We start from the raw sequence: 18,625 nt of genomic DNA, 5'->3' as shown, positions 1-18,625 counted from the left end.
TTTAAAGTAAACAATGTTGATATATGTCTAAGGAGAAAAGTCACACAATTATTCCTATTGGTGCTCAACATTGCTTGAAATTTAACACTTACAGAAGCTGTTTTAAAATTCAGGATACTTAGCTGTCTCGTATGAGGTATGTCGGTGCCTGGCAAATACAGAAGTGGATGCTCACAGTCGTCTACAAGACGGAACACAGGGCCCCCAATGGAGAAGCTAGAGAAAGCACCCAAGGAGTCTGCAACCCTATAGGTGGAACAACAATATGAACTAACCAGTACTCCCAGAACTTGTGTCTCTAGCTGCATATGTAGCAAAAGATGGCCTAGTCGCCCATCAGTAGAAAGAAGAGAGGCCCCTTGGTGTTTCAAACTTTATATGCCCCAGTACAGGGGAATGGCAGGGCCAAGAAGTGGGAGTGAGTGGGTAGGGGAGCAGGGCGGGGGGNGGGGGGAGGGTATAGGGAACTTTCAGGATAGCATTTGAAATGTAAATGAGGAAAATATCTAATAAAAAAGTTCAGGATGCTTGGAATCTATTGCTATTTTATGAACATAATTAAGATATAGGCTTTACACATGAAGCTAGGTCTTATCAGACAAGAGATGCAGCACGGACTTTTCCACAAAGGTCAGGGGTAAGGAAGATATGGATACCCACTATTATACAATATCATGTAGGCACCAATGCCATTAAATAAACTATCTCTACTTGCAGACTAAATGATTACACACACACACACACAAAACCCACTAACAGTTCAGAAAACAAATTCAAAGAATAAAGCAATTCAGTAATGTAAAAGAAAGTAAGTTGGCAGATGGAGTTAATAAGTAGACATCATTCACAAAAGCAGCCAATGAGAGGGCATTACATTTGCATAAAACTTCTTTCATAGCAGCGCCAAAGACAAAGGATTTAGCTATGAATTTAACACAAACTGTACAAATGTGCGTAATGAAATGTCTACACACTCAAAAAAAGTCACAAACATAGAGCTGAACCAACTAAAAGGATTGTAGGCTTTCTATACAGTACAAAGTCAATATTCTAAATTATAAATTTGTAAGTGTAATTCAGTGAAGAGAAAAATAATCGTGGAACTACACAAGTTCACAGAAGATTGCTTGTTAATAATAAATATGCAACAAGACCCACAGAAACACTAAAAAACAGGGAGCATCTAGGAAACACACCAGATATTAAACTACACTAGACAGCTCCCGAGGAAGCCGGTGCTGAGACACGGAGAGAGAAATTGACCACAGGAGGTCGTCCAGGCCTCAGCCCTCTTCTAATTAGTCTGTTAACTCAACATGCAAGCTCTTCTGCTTTTGTTTGTTTTGTTTTTTTTGTCAACTGAACACAATCTAGAGTCATTTGGGAAGAGGGAATCTCAGTTAGGAAAATACTTCCAAAGATTGACCTTTGGGCAATGCCATCTATGGCTGGGTGGTCCTGGGTGCTATAAGACAGCAGGCTGAGCAAGCCAAGAGGAGCAAGCCAGGAAGCAGCATCCCTCCATGGCCTCTGCATCAGCTCCTGCCTCCATAGTGCTGCCTTGGCTCCCCGCAGTAATGGATGTTTTGCTAAGTCATTTTTTTGGTCATGGTATTTTACCATAGCAACAAAAGCCTTAACTAAGACAGATACAGGCACCAGGCTGTGGGGTATGCTGTGACAGACCTGGCCATGTGGTTTATAAGAGGAGTGTGGTAATAGGTGCATTCTGAGATGGAGAAACCACAAAGTGCTCAAGAGTTCACTGAGCTGTTCTATGGGAGCCTGGAAGATAAGACCACTGAAAGCTATGCAGATGATGGAGACCTGGCCTGTGAAATTTCAGTGGGAGGTTTGAGAGCCCATTAAACATTATTGCACTGTTTGGTATTTGAATTAAGAATCTGTAGTTCTGGTCGGTTGGGGCTGATGGATTAGCTGTGATAAAGAAGAGCCCGGCAACAGAGGTGAAGTCTTCTTGGAACTGCTTCCTCAAGGTCAGCACGCAGAAGCTGTGTGGCCATTAAGACTGTTTGGACTATTTTAAAGCCAATGGATATTTACAGAGGCTTTTAAGAGACTGGACATTTTAAAGATACTAAACTTTTAAAATATTTGCATTTTTATAGTGTGAGACTTTGTAAGTTGGAATGTTTAATACTGGAATATCTCAGGGATGAACGAAAAGGACAGGGTTATGATTTAATAAGCAATGTGCTTGTATACCAAGTAAGAATGGGGTCTGTTGTGAGGTTGTTCTGTTAGTGTTGCTGTTTGTCACCCTGACAGAAGCTAGAGTTATCTGGGACGAGAAACCTCAGTTAAGAACATGTCTCCATGAGATTGCCTGTAAGAGAGTCTGTTGTGGCTTTCTTGACTTCTGGTTGATGTGGGAGGGCCCGGCTTACTGTGAGATGCTGGCACTCAGTTCTGTGAGAAAGCAGGCTGAGCAAGTCATGAGGAACACAGGGAAACAGTTCCTCATGGCTTGTGCTGCAGTTCCTGCCTCTAGTGCAGGCGCTGACTTCTGCCACAGCCTAACTAAGTTACTAACTAAACCCTCACTAAGACATGAGTCTCGGGAGTCTGGATTTCTAAAAAATAAAAAATAAACACACACACATAAATGCCAGGTGGGCATGGAAGCCGACATGTAATTCCGGAGCTCACAAGACAAAGCCTTCTCTGGCAAGGATAGCTAGAAAGGGGAGTACTGGGTTCAGCTGAGACTCCGACGCAATGAATACGGTAAAACAAGATTGAAGAAGGCTCCCAATGCTTCCATATGCATGTACCCACATGTACATGCATACTCATATGCATGCCTACATGCAAACACATGTACACACACACAGAGAAAAAAAAAGAGGATACAGAGATATAAGTAGATATATTGTACAAGGTGTATATCTCAAATATCTGTGAAAAGGAAAGACTTAACTGTGGTTGTGTGCCATCTAACATTGTGCTCTATGACAGACTTTGTATGAGGCAGACAGTGATCCCATAATCTTATAAAGGACCTAAAAAATTCCCATGGTCAGGTGATATAAATATTGTAATGTCACAGAACAGTACGTAACCCATGTGTTTGTGGTAACAAGCAGAAACTTACTGTGCTACCAACTTCATGAAAGTATAGCACATATAGTTAGTTAAATACAGTAATAACAATGCCAACAACAACCACGTTCCTAGCCATGCATTCGGTATGCAATCCTTTCCATTATTTAGAGTGAACTTCTACTCACAAGCCATGGTACAACAGCAACAGCATTAGACAGTTCATCTTTACCCTACCTTTTGACTGAATCAAAGCATCATACTGAATGACTGACCGGAACCATCTAGGTCTAATTAAGGACATGACATGATATCCACGCAATAAGGGAATTAAATGATGGTGTGTTTCTCAGGATGGGCCTCTGTGGTTGACAAGCATGAACACCAAACACCGTGCTTTGAAGCAGAAAAAAACATGGGTAAGCTAGAGGAAAGCGCAGGCTAATTCTACCTTCACAGCAATATATGGAAGAATGACTGGAAAGCCCGCTCCAACAAAAGACTGATAAACCTAACTACAGAACTCTTAAGTGCACTGGGGGTATGGGAACACAGTGGAGGTCAGACAGCACTGTTGGTAAGAAACTAACTCTCTGCTGTTGATTTTCTCATCAACCTTGTGGGATCTGGGGTTCAAGCTCAGGTTGTCAGATTTGCACATGAGTGCTGAGCCATCTCGCCTTTAAAATTTATGCTGTAATAAGTAAAAGAAAATGAGAAGGCAACAGCACAGTGAACTCAATCCCTGGCGGCTTCTGGCCCAAGAGAGGATAGCCCTCACGCCTAAAGAGCTTACAAACCAATACAATGAGTTATAGGAACATGCGCAAATACATACCCAGAGATGTAGCAAAAGATGGTCATAAAGTTATGAAATGGTGTTCTTACGGTCAAGAGAAAACATTAATAAATGTCACCAAAACTGAGAAGGCAGCACAGCATGCTGGGAAGGCTGAGGACACTCTGTATGCAGGAGTTTGGTACATCTTTCAACACTAGCAAGGGGCTAGCATGATGGCTCAGGGGATACAGTGCTTCCTGCCAACCCTAGGCAGCTGGAGTTGGTCCTTGGTACCCACTGACTCCAGAAAGCTGTCCTCTGATTACTACCACATGCAGTGGCATATGTGCATGTACCCTCACATGTGTGCACACAAAACAAACAAATAAAATGTACGAAAATTTTAAACTACATTATGCCTTTATATAGCAATCCTATTTTCTTCTTTTAGGAATTCACCCTGATGGTAAAATCCAACAATACAAAATATATATAGACATGCATGAGAAAAATCACTGTGGCGCTGTCTATCACTACAAAAATGGAAGACATTATTGATAAGGTCACAGACGTGGGAGAGTGAAGAGATCCATGACAATCATGCAGTGGAAGCCATAAAAACCAAAAGCAAAAGGCAACACACATCCCACAAAGACTCATACAGTAATGTTCAGAATAGTACAGAAGGAGGGAAAAGAGCAAAAGATATAGTAATGCTACACAACCTTGTAAGACAGGGAAACACATGTGCACCTATGTGTGCACATCCCTACCTATGTGTGCACATACATGCCTACCTATACACCTGCTATTCGCGTATATAGGTAAAGGGTAAGAAGAAGCTCGGTATTAAATGGTAGGTTACAGCAGAAGGGACACTTCTCACCTGCCTATCTGCGTATATAGCTCTGACTTCTGACTCATGGTAATATTTTCACCAACTTAAAAATGCAATGGAGATGTCGAAGATAAAATTAAATCGCAAACTGACACTGGTCAACTCAGTGGTGTAAACATAAAGTCATGGAGACCTTGGGACTAAGGGGATTTTGAGTAAGGTATATAACCTCTAACACTGTGAAACTAGGAGAAAACATCCTAAACAAAGAAACTGAAGCAAAAACTCTACTACTACTTCTCTTTTTCTTTTCTTTTTCTTTTTTTTTTTTCATTAGGGTTTCTCTGTGTAGCCTTGGCTGTCCTAGAACTCACTCTGTAGATTCGCCTGCTTCTGCCTCCTCCCAAGTGCTGGGACTAAAGGTGTGCACTACCACCAGCTCAGCTAGGAATTCTTAATTCCTTTTCTATATATTTTAAGGTTGCCAAAACCAAACCAAACCAAACCACCACCACCACCACCACCACCACCACCAACAACAACAACAAACAGATGATAAGAGCCAAGCTTCTTATCAATGAAGAGGGGAATAGCTACCCTTTGAAAGGAGAAAGGGCAGAGGGTACCCTGTGGGAGAGTTGGGTGGCACTGTTTTGTTGTTAGGCAAGTGGAGGCATAGGTAGAGGTAAGTACATATATATAACAAACAGCTACATGTGCCTAAAGATCACGTGTACATGTCCTTGCAGGTGTGTCTACCAACAGTGACTTCTTGGCAGCCATGAGCAAGATCACGGCCCACATTTGGCTCCTACATTCTCTATCTGATTACAGATTCTACAGCTGCAACTTGCAGAGACAGGACAAGCTGGGAGCACACTCTGACACCAGAGCTCCAAACGGGATAAGGGAAAAGACAGAGCCAGCTTAAAGGGACTCCCACCACTACATCTGAAGTGACGTGAGCAAAATAAATACTACTACCAGAGAGAAGAATTCAAATCTCAATAAAATGAACCCTCCTGACTATGAATTAGCCAGGGCAGAGAATAAAGGCCATCCTTAAGTTAAAGGCCCAAGTATTCCATCAACTTAGCAAACATTACCATATTTAACAATCTCCAAGTATTTCAGATATAGATTAATCACAATAAAAAAATCCACCCTACAATTTTTGCAACGTTCCTACAAATCTGAATTAGCATCAAAACAAGTTAATAAAACTTCTATTGAAAGCTTAATTTCTCTTTCATCTCCATAATAGTGCACAGAAAACCAGCTTAGTCCTCCCTTAAACTTTTTGTTGCCTGTTTGATAAGTCTTCTGGCTTGGCAGCAGTCCCTAGTACAGGGTCCTACACTGTCTTTGGAGCTTCCCACAGGTGAATGGATGGCAACCCTTGGGTCCCACCCACTCTGTCTCTGATGCCTGTCATCTATTGGTGCAATTACATGTCAATCAACACTTAACCCTCAGTCCTCCATCTGACTTGACAAAAATCCCCCTGCAACTCATTTAGGTTACCCCCTCTTTGCCTATTCAGCTTCTCTCGTTAAGGATTCCCCACAGGAAATCACCTCAGATGAACGATGTGCTTAGACATAAACTCACCATGAGGACACCATACTGATGGTAGCTAACATTTATTGTGCGTTTTATTTTATACTGCCAGACTTCATTTCACTGACTCTCACAGTAAGACTGAGAGAGACTTTTTACTTAATGTTTTGCTTACCTCCTCAGAAGAGTGACCCTGTATTTACACAATGCAGACCAAAGGGACAAAAGCAGAGAAACATGGCACTCGGTGGTGACATTTTCCTGGGGCAATGTACTTTCTTAGGCTGTTTTCACAACAACTCCTAAAAATCCTCCTTTAAAACCCAGGACTGATTCACCCGGGCTTTATGTCTGTCTTCAGAGGAGCAAAGCAGAGAGAACAGATCTGTGGTCAGCAAAGGTATCTGTCCTTAGCTGTGTGTCTGGTTAGGAAGAGCAAGCCTCTGTCGTCTTCGGGAGGGTAATGACCTGAAAACCACGCTGACTAGCCAAAGTGAGCACACAGATCCCATGACAGAGCTCAAGGCAGCTGTGTTTCTCCATTCAGATTAAAACTAAACTATACTAAACCCACTAAACAAATATTGGAAAGCAATGCACATAAAGCCAGAGCTCACTGCATCAAAGCCTGAGGGCATCCTGGGCTGCCAGGCCTCTGAGAGGCTACAGAGTTCTCATCACAGATGCAGGAGAGGCGCAAGCGTGAAGAGCAAGAGCCACTCTTTGGGGGACAGTCAACTTTTACTTTATTTCACTATGATCACATCAGATGTTTCTTTCTATCTATGATGAGCTTCTTGCTTATGTAAGAAAATTAGTCAACTTTTACACATTAAATATTTTCTAGAAAAACATGTGCAAAGTACTACAAATAGCAAAGTTAGGAGGAAACAGCCTTTCTGAGGCAGCAAAGAAACATTATGGAACTCTCCATGTTCACAATTCTTAGAGTCCTGTAGTCCAGGTCTACCCTCCCCGCTGAAAGGAGGAGGAACAATTTACTTACAAGTTTTTGTACTTCACATAAAATTCCTCAACTTCTACCTCCTCGCCAGATTCCTTCTGCAACGAAAAAAGATTGAGTTACACACTTTAAAATCATATACCGATGATTTCAAAGGCAGCCACATACTCCCACATGGGGACACGATGCCTGAGGTGGCCTGACTGGAAAGAGAAGCGCACAGGAAGCCTGGGCAGCCTGTGCCGTGGGGACTGACGTACTCAGGCACATGCACGCTGCTCCACTCAATGTGCTTGTGATTGTACGGCATGAATCATTTTAACTCCTCCCTAACCACATGCAGCTTCATTCACAACAACCTGACCCCAAGCCTGGCTTGCTGCCAAACCCGCAGTGTTAAGTAGACGCCAAGTGTACCATTTTCTCAGGCAGCAGCCAATTAGCAACTGCTCTCCTGAATGCCATATGTATTATTTTTGGCTGCCTCATGGCAACTTTACATTGTGGGTTTTGTAATGTTTTAAAATATTTAAAAGACATTTATTTCTCCATATAGTTAATAACTCTAAACAAGAAACCATATAAAAGGAAACCTCGCTCTTATGGTGGGACTCGGGGCATCACTACTCATGGTTTGAGTTTTACTCAGTGGAACAATTAAAGTCTTTCAGACAAGATGTCTCACACACATGGCAGCCAAATAAAATTAACACTTCCAATCCCACATTTAGGTGGGTTAAAATTGCGATGCATGTCCGCCGAGTCAAGAGCTTTCGGTGGTCAGACTGCTTCCAGAAGGCACCGAAGACAACATCAATGCTATGGTTTAGAAATCTCTCTTTTCCTTTTGGCTTTTGCTTGTGGAGTGTGAAAGGATTCATAATATGTCATTTTCTTACAATGTTTGAGCAGATAAAGCAAAGATGTAAATCATAAACAGCCTTTACCCACGTGTCAGGAAGTTCTTTTCTGTTCCTACGAGAGCTGGAGAGCTTGCCTGGAGGCTCACACATGGGTGCCGGGTGGCCTCATAGATCTTTGAAGAAAATGAGGGTGAACAGGAACATGGTCGGGGCCAAACAAGAGAGCCAGCGTGGAGGATGACAGAGGGCACATGTCTTATAAGGGCACTCCGGCTGGCTTTCATACTAACACTCAGACCACAGTTAAAGACTATATATAACCTTTCAGAATTCCCTCAAACCTTTTATCAGGTTCAATTAAAGGTGCATTTTAAACTGCTTCTCATTTTTCCCTAGAGGGCTTATGAAAGGTCCTAACCATAACACAGCTTTTTTTTTTTTGGTTTTTTTCAAGATAGGGTTTCTCTGTATAGCCCTGGCTGTCCTGGAACTCACTTTGTAGACCAGGCTGGCCTCGAACTCAGAAATCCACCTGCCTCTGCCTCCCGAGTGCTGGGATTAAAGGTGTGTGCCATGTCCCCAAGTAAACAAAAATGCTGTCTTCTATTTAACTGGCTACACATACAACATGGCCACGTTCTTTGGTGGAGCTTCAGCTCCAGCTGCTAACCACATTTCACATAAGTGTGCACATGCTTTACTGAGAGTATGCTGAGTCATGCCTCTCTTCAACAGCCCACACTACCACTACCAGTGTGCAGAAACTCCCATACTCTGCAGACTCGATGAATGATAGGGTGATAACGTACAGCTTCTCATACGCACACACACACACTGAGATCACTCCTTGGCCAGCTACTGTCTAACCTGACAGTGCTCTGAGTATTTTCATGTGTTCAATAGACATTTGAAAATGGGTATTCTTTTCCTTCCCCGGGAATGAATGTAAAGGAATTTTAACAGGTTACAGGAAACTTGATGTTTTGGCTGTATTAACATATTTGTCTCACTGTTCCTGTGACCAAGGAGCCAAGCCTAGTTCTCTAACGTGGCCTGAAACAGCCATTAGCACATGATAACCTGCCACCCTCAAAGAAGGAATGGCCTTGCCAAATTAGACAGCTCCCCTACTCAAAACTATACAAATAATGAACAAAAAATGAAAAAGTATATACAGAGAAAAATAATAAACTGCTTCTGGTCTAATATATTTCATACTCAAACCGAGATAGTGAGTCACAGTGTACTGAGTGAGAAAATAAAGATATTCTATAGTTAAGACTTTAACTTTATAAAATGTTCTACTTTTTTATTGTTACGTTCAATTTTCCTGGAATTTAATGTAACTAGTTATGGAGAAAACATATGTTAAGTAAATTAAAGAAAAATAAATGTTAGGGGATAGTATATCCCCTATATATATAGTACACCCAGATTCTGACTCTAAGATAACTTCTGACCTTATGATTCAAAAAGGAAAAGGACTTGGAATATTTTCTATAGATAGATGGCATATAGAAAGTGCTATAACTAAATGTGGAAAACAAAACACCTATGCACTCTAAATGCATGCGCATTCAAACATACCACAATGTTCATATACAAGACCCCTCTCCTGGGTCTTGGAGACATTAACTTGTGTTTAGGCCAATATTTATAATGGCAAGCCACGCCCACTGTCATGGTGTGCGAAGCTGAGGTGGCTCTCCCTGGGAGACAATTCTTAAATGATTCATGGTAAGAGGAAGCCCAGCTAGAGTCCACAGGAAAATATCAAATTTCTTTTTCTTTCCACGTGCAATATTGTCCCCTGTTATCAATTTTTAAAATTATAAACTTAGAGCAGTTATAACTTAAAGCAACGAATGTTGAGAACATTTGCAATTTAAAAACTTAGTGGCCGTTAATGGTCCGTATCTTCTGATGGAGTTTTAGCAGCCTTTGAGCGGCGGCAGCAGCAGACGAGCATCTGTGGGCTCTCTCCAATCCTTACATTCAGACAGTTCCTGTCTTCCAGAGAACTTTTCCTACCAATTTTCTCCATTCCCACATTCACCAAGCCAATAAATCAGTGGTTCTCAACCCAGGTCATGACCCCTTTGAGGATTGAACAACCTTCTCACAGGGGTCACATATCAGACACCCTGCTTATCAGATATTTACATTTCAATTCATAACAGTAACAAGATTTCAGTTATAAGTAGCAATGAAAAAATTTTCTTGTTGGGGGTCACCATAACACGAGGAACTATGTTAAAGGGTCACGAATTAGGGAGGTTGAGAGCCACTTCAATAAATGTTCCATCCTCATATACATCTGCAATGACATCTAATGCCTTACAGTGAGCCACACGGGGCTGTAATATCAATTTGTAATCCATGGGTACCTGCCAGTAAAGGTGGGCAGAGGGGGAAAAACTAAGTTCTTTGAAGCAGGCAAAACAGAAAAGCCATGTCCGCACCACGTACAATCTCACTAGCTATGGAGAATAGAGTTAATTATAATCTCAGCTCTAAGCCTGCTAAGTATGCCTGCCGAAGTACTATCAGTTCAACAGACATGCGTGCATCCCATCCCAGGAACATGGCTATCTTCCTCAAGTAACATCAATCCAGTGAAGGGACCGCTCTTTGTAGCATGCCCACTATTTAAACTTTACCATATATCTGTACTCACAAACTAACAGTTCTAGAGACATTAGGAAAAGGCAGCCTTTCTAACGAGCTAAGTAGTGCTCATGTCACGTGACAACCCTGGCTTGGTTTTTATCATTTGATCCATTATGGCACGAAGCTACAAACTCAGTTACCAACCGCATCCTCCACACCCCACCTCAACACCCGATTTGAAGTACGTTGACTTGTTGCTCCAGATAGTTTTTATAGGAGCATGTAGTGCATGCGGTGATAAGTGTGCAAATCCTGAGTGTGTAAGAGGGACGTGCGAGCCTACTGTTGGTGCAGGGGTAGCTCAATGAGCTCTCAGTTTAAAAAATACAAGTTCTACTTTTATGTATGTGTCAGCCAGTGTGCGTGCACATATATGACTGCAGGTCAAAAGAGGGCATTGGATAATCGGAGTTGGAGTTACGTTACAGGTCATTTTGAAACATTCAAAAAGGGTGCTGGGAACTGAACTTGTGTCCTCTGGAAGCAGGAAGTGCTCCTGACTTCTCAGCACCTCTTCAGCCCCAATAGATGAGACATTAACAGAAACAATTGTGTTAAGTGCCTGTGCTCAACAGTATTTTGTTGCTGGTAGTGTGCTTGTCTGTCTGTCTGCCTGCCTGCCTGTTTGTCTGTCTGTCTTATTTTCCCTTGTCTGATAGTTGATAAGCTTTAGGACAGCACCTAAGTTCCATGATTCTCTTGGCCACTGGGAAACTATACCTTGTATTCATTTTACTAAAAGAAATCATATTTGCTCTACATTTCAAAAGCTATGAAGAACTACTCAGGCTTGCCTGGCTGACATATATCCACAGTACCTACTTTCTAGAGATACAAGCTCAGCATTTCCCAATCTGGGCAGGAAGGCAACCCACACGGAGCAGAGAATTCCCAGTGCTTAGAGAAAACAATGGAGTTCTTCTTCCTAATGTGCCTGGGCCACGAGCTTACCTGCTGCCACTGGCAGGCACTTTTGCTTATCAATAGGAACTGTATCAGTAATAAAGATACTTTCAACACATTAAGTTATATATGCAAAAAGTTGTAAGCAGCCTGATAAAACGTCTGCTTGCCCCAGTAACAGACCGGCCCTGATGAGGGCATTGGGAGCTCCCAAGCAAGGTCTTCTTAGGAACATTTTCCATGGAGAAGGCTGTCTGTACCTCTGTAAGTCTTAAGCATTTCTTTTGAGTTTCTTGACTTCTCCTAATAGGGTTACAAAGGTTGATACATCTTAAGGTCATTGCTTAATGGAGTTTTGATTTCATTCCAGAGCCATCAATCACCGAGGGGATCAGAAGTACCACCCCACACCTCATCTTATGATAATGTAGCCATTGGGCTTTTCTTTTCTTTCGTTTTGTTTGTTTGTCTTTTCGTTGTTACTTTTCTAAGAAATGGTCACATGTAGAAAAAGCTGACCTGGAACTCCTGATCCTCCTGCACCCACCACCATACCCAGCGCCACAGTGGAATCTTTTTTTTTTTTTTTTTTTTTTTCAGAGACAGGGTTTCTCTGTGTAGCCCTGGCTGTCCTGGCACTCACTTTGTAGACCAGGCTGGCCTCGAACTCAGAAATCCGCCTGCCTCTGCCTCCNTTTCTCTGTGTAGCCCTGGCTGTCCTGGCACTCACTTTGTAGACCAGGCTGGCCTCGAACTCAGAAATCCGCCTGCCTCTGCCTCCCGAGTGCTGGGACTAAAGGCGTGCGCCACCACGCCCGGCGCCACAGTGGAATCTTAAAAGGGCAGGATGCAGCAAACAACCTGCAAGATCACCCATGGGAGTCTCAACTTTGCACACGGCGCCACTCACCTGCTTTTTCACTAGGCGACTGCTCATAATCTTCTCCACCACTGGGCCTTCTGCATCAACAGATTCCTGAAAAAGAGAAAGTGGTATCAGCCCATCCCACTGGCAAGCCACCTGACCTGTGCTGCAAACGCAAGTGGGAAAGTACCACTCCCCTCTGCCCATGCCTCCTGCCCTTTCAACCACACGGTCCAAAGTTAACAGTGGGAAAAATTACTAAAAACAAGAAAAGCCTCACACTACAGCAAGGCAAAGGAAGGGCTGTGCTTATGACTTCCTGACTGTGTGGTTACTTATGGAGAGAAGCACAGTCCCTCAAGCCACAAAGCATTCACTCTGGCTGCTAAGAAAAAGTAATCTGTGCCTGACAGCCGGTCAAAAGCAACTTTCCTGCATCTATATTCATGGAGTGAATACTCCCTCTGCTCTGCTACTGTAGGCAGCTCTGTCCTATGGAGGTTGTGTACAACAATTTAATAGAGATCCAATTGCCAGCTAAACACCAAGCTGCATTTAATAGGGCCTTTCAACTGGCGGCCAGTTTGTTAACTAAAGTACAGTAAGAGCAAAAAAAGAATAAATAAAATCTTTGCAATAATCAATTCTGTTACTGCCCGCGCTACATACAAACTATTTTATCCATCATTTACATTGCACAGAAAATACAGTGTGCCCTGCTGGGTACTCCAAGGCAGTAATTTTATAAAGGGGTTCTGACGGTGCCAAACAGCAGGAGATGAGCTCGAGTGGTTTATTATGGTTCCGGGAGCTACAGCATTGAATTCTCAGAGGTTCATATTCTAGCTCAGACTCTTCCTCAGCAGAGACATTTAATTCTCCAAACCTCTGTCACATTACATATCATTGCCTTGTATAAAAATGAATTTGAGCAAGTAGGGCTTTTTAAGATACTACTGAACAATGAATTTCCCACAACACGTCAGCCAACATTAGCAGAACATTCCCCTGCTCCAAGTCCACCTCTGCCACTGAACTGCTTGGCTTCCAGGCATAAGTTTCCAGTCCACCATGAAAGCACACATGAAACAGCGCAAGCCTGGCTGCTGACCTGCTGCTCTGACTGCGAGGTGTTGGATGGGGAGTCTCTCCCAGCAGCATCTGCATCATCTGCCTCCTCATCAGAAATCTTGAACTCCAAATCTTCAGTGTATCGCTTCCTCTTCACCTGCCTGCTGGACCGCCTCTTCTACAACAGAAGCCCAGCAGAGTGAGTGTTAAAGGGCAGTCTTTGGGGCTCTGTAACACGGTACACAGTAGTAAGACTTTTCCTTTTCTAAATCTTAAAGAAAAACTGGCAATTTTCATCTAAAACGTCGAGTGAAAAGACCATTGTGACAACCACAGCAATTATCTGGAGATCTGGGGTCCTGGGACCTTGTAACGCTGCTGCTCCAAACAGCAGTCCCTTCAACAAGAACACACAGGTACAGCAAACCCTGTCCCTCACTTGGCCATCTCCATTGTGGGCAGTGGCAACACCAGAGGCGCACAGTGGACCTATGGGAGTCTAGCACACTCTGCTCTTATTTCTCTATGACTGAAAAGTATAATGTAGAGAGCCCACCAACAACAGTGCATTAGAAAATAATCTACAGGCTATAAAGGTTAATACAAACATTGTTATATTGTTATTTCTCAAGGTATTCCAATGCACTTTACTCTGGAGCCTGAAAGAAACAGTTCGGGGCTGGAGATGTCTACTTCAGTGCTAAGCGCTTACTAAGAGTGCACAGAGCCCCAGTTCCATTCCTACTCCTGGAGAAGGAGGGAGAAGTGGGAACTAAACACACTCATAATGAGTAGCTTTGGTAAGTAGGGTGGTGGTTTTTTTTGTTGTTGTTTGTTTGTTTGTTTGTTTACCTGGGGACAGATTCTCACTATGTAGCCAGGGCTGGCCTGAAATTCACAACCAAGCTAGGCTCCAACCCCCAAGAGATCTGCCTGTCTCTGTCTCCCAAATGCTTGGATTAAAGTTGTGTGCCACTCTTCTTGGCAGTTCTAGTTTTAATACAACTTTTTACCATGCTGCTTCAAATGTCAAAGACTGGTAATCAGTATGACTGTTGGCGAATGTTCATGTTTGTGGTCAAACACAACGCAGCACAGCCTGTGCAGGACAATATAGATGTGTGAAGCCTATGACCAACCAGTTCCACTTCCGGTAAGCTACGTGATTATATTTGGAAATCTGTCCATGGTAAATTGATGAATGAAAGCAAATCATGTGACTGCAAAAGTCACTTATGACTCTACTTAAGACAAATGCAAACTGTTTCTCTCTCTGGATGGGCAGACGATCAAGAACCCTCTGAAAAGAAAGAGAATCTGCCGCTTACGCGCAATGCATAGCGCGCTTTACTTCTCGTCCTCTCCAGAAATACTCACGGAGAAGCCACCTGTGCGTGCTTCCACTAACAGGGGCAACCTGAAGAAATAAAAAGTGTTACTAGGTATAAGGTTCTGTCTGAATGAAGAGAGAGAATGACTGGGGGTAGGGGTAGAACACTGTTAACTTCAGCCCTAAAAGAAAATCGTTTTAAAAGAAAATAAATTTCTTTTTAAAGAAATAGAGAGCAAAAAATAGAAATTCATAATGAAAGGATGACGACGCCACTGAGGAATACAACACACACACATTTTTCTAAGAATTGCGAACTGCTGCTTTTTAAAGAGTTTCATCAATTGTGCAGGCCAGCATTAAGATGGGAGGACGTAAAATATTCATCATACAAATGAAGAAGACATGACAGACACTGTGATCTCTTGGGGCAAGACCAACACAGCCTCAGGACAGTACCTCACAGCCTGAGAACGATTCCATTTAACCTGCTTTATAAAGATACTTTTGGTTAAAATAGCTGTGTCCTGAGGAGAAAATGAAAATGTGGCCTTGCTGTGGCCGCACCTTGTGAAAGAGTCAGTTAGAGTTAACATGTCATTTACTCTTGATGAGCAACCAGAGCATTGGAACTTTTCCCTCAAGCCCCTCACAGATGCACCACAGGAAGAAGTGTAACAAACACGCAGTCTGCGTCATCACTTCCTGTAGCAGGCACCAGGAAGACAGCTTTTCAGGCAGTTTCTGTGGCCGCCTGCCTGTGGCTGTTGAATGCAGAACTGTTACTGAGACAATTAGATGGAAGCACTGAGCTTGGTCTGAACTGCTAAGTGCTTTTCCGTACCTAAAATACAGGGAGGGAAAGAAGAGGTGGAAAGTGGACACGAGGCAAGGAAAAAGAGTGAAAAGAAAAGGGAAAATGAGGGGGAAATCTCACCCCAAACAGTAGTTCATTAGTCAGAACAGGAAATAAATTTTTTATTTTGAGGCAGGGTCTCCTTTGGTAGCTTTGGCTGGCCTCAAACTGGCAAGTGCTAGGACTAAAGGCATGTGCCACCACATCAGGCCTGTGAGAATAATTCTTAATATTGTCCAAGTATTTTTGTTGTAAAGTCCCAAAAGCGCAAATTAAGACAAAACAACCTCAAGGATACAATCAATTTCATTATAAATTCTTAGTTCCAACTCCTTCACCAACTTTTAGGAGAGGAGACGGCACGGTTGTTGGAGCACTTGTTGTTCTTGCGGAGGACCAAGGTTTGATTCCCTGCACCCACATGGTGGATCACAACCATCTTCTACCATTCTACCCTCTCAGAACCTTCTTCCAGGATGCTCTACTCAAGAAGAATGCAGTATTCAAGCTGAAGTTCTCTGTAGGGGGCCACATATTACAGACCCGTGGGCCTTGGGTAGGAAGACCTGAGGATATATTACAGGTCAGAGGAAGCCCAGCTGGTCCCTGAGGGCTGGCTGCCTATTCCAATGGGACTCAACAGTAACTGCTCCCTGATAATTCAGATGTCACTTGCACAAGCCACATTCCCAGCCATCCCAAAGGACCAGACTGGCATGCATCCACGGAACCTATCAAGGAAATAACTCACAACTGTCATGTGTACTTTTGAGACCTCTGTCAGTCCAAATAGTGAAGGCAGCAAGCTTCATACACAGGAACCCAAATTCCTACTATTTACTTGTAGACCTCAGGAGAATCTAACACTGAACCAGGTACCATCTGGGATACCACTGACTTGTTGATCAAAATTCTATCATGACTATATCACATCTCCGGCCATCTATTATAAATAAGCTACAAAGTATGTTTTGGTTTTTATTACAAAAAAAAATTAATGAGGGCAAGATGGATGGCTCAGTCAGGAAAGTGCTTTCCTTGCAAGCAAGAGGCCTCAGCCTTGCTCCTTTGAACAGAAAGCAAGGCATAAAAGGACATGCTCACAATTCCAGCACTAGGGAGTGGAGACAAGATCTCTGGGGCTCACAGGCCAGCCAAGGCTAGCATGCTTTACTAATCCAAGACAGTGAGGGAGCCTGTCTCAAAAACACAGGGTGGTTAGCTCCTAAAAGTATGACACCTGAGGGTGGCCTCTTGCCTCCACATGAATGTACACACATGTACGCACACACACACACGAGGGAGAGGGAGAAGTCAAATAAAAATTGACCAAAAAAAATTTTTAGAAAAAAATTTAAATGCGAATGATACTTTAAATGAAGCGATATAATAGCAACGCTAAAAATGCTTAAGACAGCATAAACATTAAAACATACATTTGTGGAAATAAAGGGCAGCTCTTTGCTTTAGTAATCTCAAAGCTCAGCAGGCCCTAGAGTAAGCTGGGTCTCTGTGGGCTCTGGCTCTCTTCACTGTGGATATAATGTTCCAGACAACAATAAGGCCATCACGCACACACCTGACAACAAAGCCCGGAGAGACCTTGCGTGCTTTACATGTGGCTAAAGTTACCCCACTCCCCAGCTGGAGCCCGAAGGGAATAATGGTGTTACCTGGACACCTGGGTCTTCGTCCTCTTCAGGAGCAGGGGACGGTGGGGGTGTTTTGTCCAAGTCTGAATTTTCAGAACCTTCTGTTTTTCCTTTGTTGACCTTTTTCTTCAAAGCACTTGCTTCTGAATCCGGTTTCTTATTACTAGAATTCAAAGTACATCACTTAGCGTACACTTTCGGTGTGGTTTCCCACACGCCCCAAACCTTCTCTTTCTGTTACTAAAGAGTGGTGGCAAAGGCCAGGTCGATGGGCCTTGGGTGCTTTTCATTAAATGCTACTCCTAATTAAGGTTTGACAACAAAACTTATAATTGATGACCCTCAGCAAATTTCTCACCCATTGAAACAGAACTGAATGTAGAACTTTGAACACTTCACAGAGTACTGCCCCAGCCCCTGCTGACATACAAAGCTGTGACAAAAACCTAAGATGTTTCTTTGCTAAAAAGTCGGGTGGAGACCAATTTTTTTAACCAAGGGGGAAAAAAATACCATCTAATGACTATACCCTTATTTCTCTGGCACAGAGTTTCACACAGTCATTTTTTTTAAGTCCAATGGTGACCAGTAATAGTACATTTTTACTAAAAATTAATTTCCTAGAAATACATAATTTTATTTAATTCAGTGTTCTTGTTTATGAGTAAGTTTCCTTTTGGTGCTAAGCATTTTGGAGGGATAGCCACACTTGGCCTTCATTTCCCCCAGTGCTAGCAACTGGACATGCTGGACAAGAGCTCTCTCTCCCACTGAGGCCACCACCAGCCCCACAAGTAGCATTTCTACCAAAAGGTAACTCTTTGAAATTATAAGCGTGTGCTTGTTTCTCACCAGTAACTGAAGCTCACTTTCCACGTTCCTGAGAAACACCAGGAGTTGAATGATAAGCCAAAACACAGGAAAAATAAAATTCTTGGGTTATCCCCACCCCCCCCAAAACTGTTCCTCAGAGTACTTTTAGCGCAAACACTCAGTGTTCCGTCTCACCTACACTCTGCACCCGAGACTTCTTACCATCAAATGACCATGTGTTATATATACACACAGAAAATGTATCATCCCAATACCAGATTTTTTTTTTTTTAAACTATTTCTAGGGCGCCTCAAGCTCTAAGTAGCTTGACAAACTAAAGATACAGATTTCAAAATCCTACATTTATTAAATGTTATAAAGTCCCGGAGAAGCTC

At 42.8% G+C, this 18,625-nt stretch overlaps 1 protein-coding gene across 4 annotated transcripts in view; it reads right to left on the bottom strand.

Annotated features, from left to right (window-relative positions):
• Positions 1-18,625, bottom strand: part of Chd7 (chromodomain helicase DNA binding protein 7) — a 176,754-nt gene that overhangs the window by 48,979 nt on the left and 109,150 nt on the right. For all 4 annotated transcript variants that reach the window (XM_029475873.1, XM_021160001.2, XM_029475875.1 and 1 more), the window contains exons 4-7: positions 17,438-17,579; positions 13,619-13,756; positions 12,553-12,618; positions 7,249-7,304 (exon numbers count right to left, since the gene is read on the bottom strand). In XM_029475873.1, coding sequence (XP_029331733.1) covers positions 7,249-7,304; positions 12,553-12,618; positions 13,619-13,756; positions 17,438-17,579 — 402 coding nt within the window. The remainder of the gene's footprint in view (positions 1-7,248; positions 7,305-12,552; positions 12,619-13,618; positions 13,757-17,437; positions 17,580-18,625) is intronic.

The sequence above is a fragment of the Mus caroli genome, chromosome 4, assembly GCF_900094665.2.
Source record: "Mus caroli chromosome 4, CAROLI_EIJ_v1.1, whole genome shotgun sequence".
NCBI classification, from domain to species: Eukaryota; Metazoa; Chordata; class Mammalia; order Rodentia; family Muridae; genus Mus; species Mus caroli.
The sequence above is the reverse complement of the archived record's forward strand: the minus strand, read 5'-3'. Positions and strand labels throughout refer to the sequence as shown.